The following is a 3,856-nucleotide window of genomic DNA, read 5'->3' on the forward strand; positions in this document are numbered from 1 at the left end:
TATCATAACAAGAGATTGATAAAATGAAGTCCATTCCTTAGTTAATACTATGCATCAGTTAAACTAGATTTTAACTAGATGTATGTACTTCACAGAGACTTAAAACACAGTGTTGTGGTAAATGACAACATTTTGGGGGGCATATGTCAAGTATGATCCTATTTAGATAAATCTTCAAAAAACTGTTTATGTTTATACATAAATCAGTACTACTGTTATGAAAACACTGACAGGAAAATATACCACCAAATTCATACCAGTGGTTGTCCTTGGGGAACAACTGTGTAGAGGAATAGGTTCATGCAGGGATATCAAGAAAATTCACATCTTAACTATATTTCAAATTTCTATAAAATTATTCTGAAACTAGTATTAATTTTTATATTTTTAAGATTGGGGTATTAATGATCATATGTAATATTAATGGAGCATTTACTAAGTGCTTGGCCATATCCTATGGCAATGTTTCTCAAAATAGGCTGTACATTAGGAGAAGCGAGAACCTCACATGTAGAGATTATTATTCAATTGTTTTCTAGGCCGTGGCTAAGGGCATCAGTGTATTTTAAAATACCTGCAGGTGATTGTAATGATCAAAAAGGATTGAGAAGCACTAGTCTAAGCACTTTGAATGTTTTATTTTAATTTCTTGCAACAACTCTATAAGGTAGATTTAATTATTATACCCATTTTAAAATGAGCAAATTGCTCAGGTTTTTGCTATATATTCTCTGTTCTTTTCAGTTTTGCATTTTCCCCCCAAATTAAGTCATATTCTCACCTGAGAAGAGAAATGAAGACCCCAGTTGCCTTCAGGGAGCTGAATTTAGGAGAATTGTAATCCCCCTAACAGGAAGGATTGACTATAAAAGCTCTTTAGTAGGCATGAGAAGGCTGGGTTTCAAACCTGGCTTTGGGATCTCCTCTGGTCCTGAATTCCTCAATTGTAAATAAGAGGGTTGGATACGATGAGGAAACAATGCTTCCTAAATGTTTAATATTAGAAACACATTTAAGAACATGATGAACAAAATAAATGTCACTGAATTGTACATGTGAATAGTGTTGAAGTGGCAAATGTTTTGTTACATATGTATCTTCCACAATAAGTGAAGAAACATTAAAGCACTTTTACCAACCCACTACAAAATGGCAACCAAAACAAACAAAAAAAGCAGTCTCAAGCACCAGTTGTTTCCCTGAGATTGTGTAGGATTGATTTAAATAATCCTGCATGAAATGAAAAATAGGAGCCCTGTATTTCTTAAAAGTTATTGTTTAATCATTGACAGGTGCATTGTACCCTAATGCCATCTTCAGGGTCAGCAGTGTTGTGTGATTTTGTACATTTAACTAAAACATATTTATCAAGATTTAAAGTATGTATACCAAAACCAAAGGTTGAGAGTTATATTTGAAAAGACTTTAAAAAGACATCTCACATATTTGAGTGAGCATATTTCTATGAAGGAGGGAAGTCATAAAATCAAAGAATGATAAAAACCTATGAAGATAGCTAGCATGTAAAAATGCTTTCTGATTATGAACATTTGACTTTAATTTAGAATCCAGGTAATGTTGTTCTAACTCTTACAGAGTGTAAATATTCTAAATCAAGGGAGTTTCTAACTGTATTTGAATAAAATAAGGTTCCTTTAATGAGTATGATTTTTTTTTCTTAAAAGGAGAAGGATGTTTCTTAATGCATTTGCTTTGTTCAGAAGGAGAGGACTGTATTTTACTGTGTTCATTGATTTGTACTCTCTATGTGTACTAGCTCCTGCAATATTCTTCAGCCCTGTACATCTAAAGTTGGTGACTAGCACAGACACTAATGAGGAAAGAGTGCTAAGAATGTGTTTGCCACAACTGAGAAATATTGCTAAAGAGACTGGTGTGTATGGTCCTCAAGTGTGAACACTTATGAATTTCTTGAATTCAAAATAAGGACAGAGTGCCAAGTGCTTGTTGGTTTGTTTCCTCTTTTCCAACCGTCTTTTCTTTTCTAAAAGTTGTCTCAGTCACATGGAACCACAGAATCTAACACATGTCTCAGAATTCCTCCTTCTGGGCCTCTCAGAGGATCCGGGACTGCAGCCTCTCCTCTTTGGAATCTTCCTGACCATGTACCTGGTCACTGTGCTCGGGAACCTGTTCATCATCATGACTGTCAGCTGTGACCCCCACCTCTACACCCCCATGTACTTCTTCCTCTCCAACCTGTCTTTGGCTGACATTGGCTTTACTTCCACCACAGTCCCAAAGGTGATTATAGACATCCAAACTCACAGCAGAGTCATCTCTTATGCAGGATGCTTGACTCAGATGTCCTTTTTTATGCTTTTTGGATGTTTGGACAGTCTGCTCCTGACTTCGATGGCCTATGACCGGTTTCTGGACATTTGTCACTCCCTGCACTATCGGGTCATCATGAATCCCCACCTATGTGGCTTGCTGGTTTTGGTGTCCATTTTCATCAGCCTTTTGGTCTCCCACCTGCACAATTCAGTGGTGTTACAAGTTACCTACTTCAGGGATGTGGAAATTGCTCATTACTTCTGTGACCCTTCTCAACTGCTCAACCTTGCCTGTTCTGACACATTCACCAATAACATAATAATGTATATTATTGGTGCCATGTCTGGTTTTCTCCCAATTTCAGGGGTCCTTTTCTCTTATTCTAAAATTGTTTCCTCCATTTTGAAATTTCCATCATCAGTTGGGAAGTACAAAGCCTTTTCTGCTTGTGGCTCTCACCTGTCAGTTGTTGGCTTATGTTATGGAACAGGCCTTGGAGTGTACCTTAGTTCAGCTGTCTCATCTTCCTCCAGAAAAGGTGCCGTGGCCTCGGTGATATACACTGTGATCACCCCCATGCTGAACCCCTTCATTTACAGCCTGAGGAACAGGGTCATCAAGAAAGCCCTGTGGAGGCTTCTCAGCAGAGCAGCCTAATCTCAATACCTGTGCCATTTTTTGTTGTGCAGGTTGGAAAAGGCAGCAAAACCAACTAGAACTGCAAATCTTGTGTATCAGGTCACATCATTTTTGTAGCTCTCACGGCTTTCATTCTCTATATTTCATATCTGAATATTTCTTCTTTTGGTATGTTTTTAATGGGATTGAGGGAGAATTCTGGGATCCTTTGTGCATCATAATCACTGCATGACTGAAGCCTATTATACCTATGAAGCCTTCTGTAGTTTCTCATCAATGACCCAGGTATCCTGGAGAAATGTACAACTCCCTTTTTATATACTTAAAATGTACATCAATTTCTAGGGCTTACGTGTATTTTCCATACAACTTTTGTATCTATCAGATCTATTTATGCAAGTTATGTGTGAGAATGTATGTCATTGATCCTCAGTCTTGGCTTTTATTGTAATTATCTGGAAGCTTTAAAAATACCGATGGCAGGGTCCCACCACCAGAGATTCTGATAACTGGACTAGGGTGGCTTGAGCCTGAACATTTAAAAAAGCATCTCAGGAAGCTCTACTGTGCAGCCAAAGTTGAGAACTACTGACCGAAGTCAGATCTTTTGTTTAAAGATGACTAGTATGTCTTGAGTCCTTTACTGCTCATGAGCAGATAGAGAACCTAAAGAGATTAGAGTTCAAATGGGAAAGATAAGAAAGAACCTACTCTAGCAAAGGTAAAGGATTTTCTCCAATACTCTGGATAATATTTCTCCACATATATTTTCCCCCACACCATTGTTTTCATTGTTGTTGTTGCCATAGAGTTGGACTGCAACTCATGACAACCTTATGTAGGACAGAACAAAACATTTTCTAGTCCTGCACCATCTTCATGATGTTATGTTTGAGTCCATTGTTGCAGCTATTGTGTC

General features: G+C 37.7%; 1 protein-coding gene across 1 annotated transcript; it reads left to right on the plus strand.

Annotated features, from left to right (window-relative positions):
• Positions 1–2,010: 2,010 nt before the first annotated feature.
• Positions 2,011–3,083, plus strand: LOC105756389 (putative gustatory receptor clone PTE01). Its single transcript, XM_012556074.2, has one exon. It carries the CDS (start codon positions 2,026–2,028, stop codon positions 2,953–2,955), a length of 930 nt encoding a protein of 309 aa, XP_012411528.1. The 5' UTR covers positions 2,011–2,025; the 3' UTR covers positions 2,956–3,083.
• Positions 3,084–3,856: the final 773 nt, after the last annotated feature.

This window comes from Trichechus manatus, unplaced genomic scaffold, assembly GCF_000243295.1.
Source record: "Trichechus manatus latirostris isolate Lorelei unplaced genomic scaffold, TriManLat1.0 scaffold00057, whole genome shotgun sequence".
Lineage (NCBI taxonomy): Eukaryota > Metazoa > Chordata > Mammalia > Sirenia > Trichechidae > Trichechus > Trichechus manatus.

What these genes read in the sequence shown, in the direction of transcription:
- LOC105756389 (XM_012556074.2), top strand. Translation starts at nt 2,026, where the DNA reads ATGGAACCACAGAATCTAACACATGTCTCAGAATTCCTCCTTCTGGGC.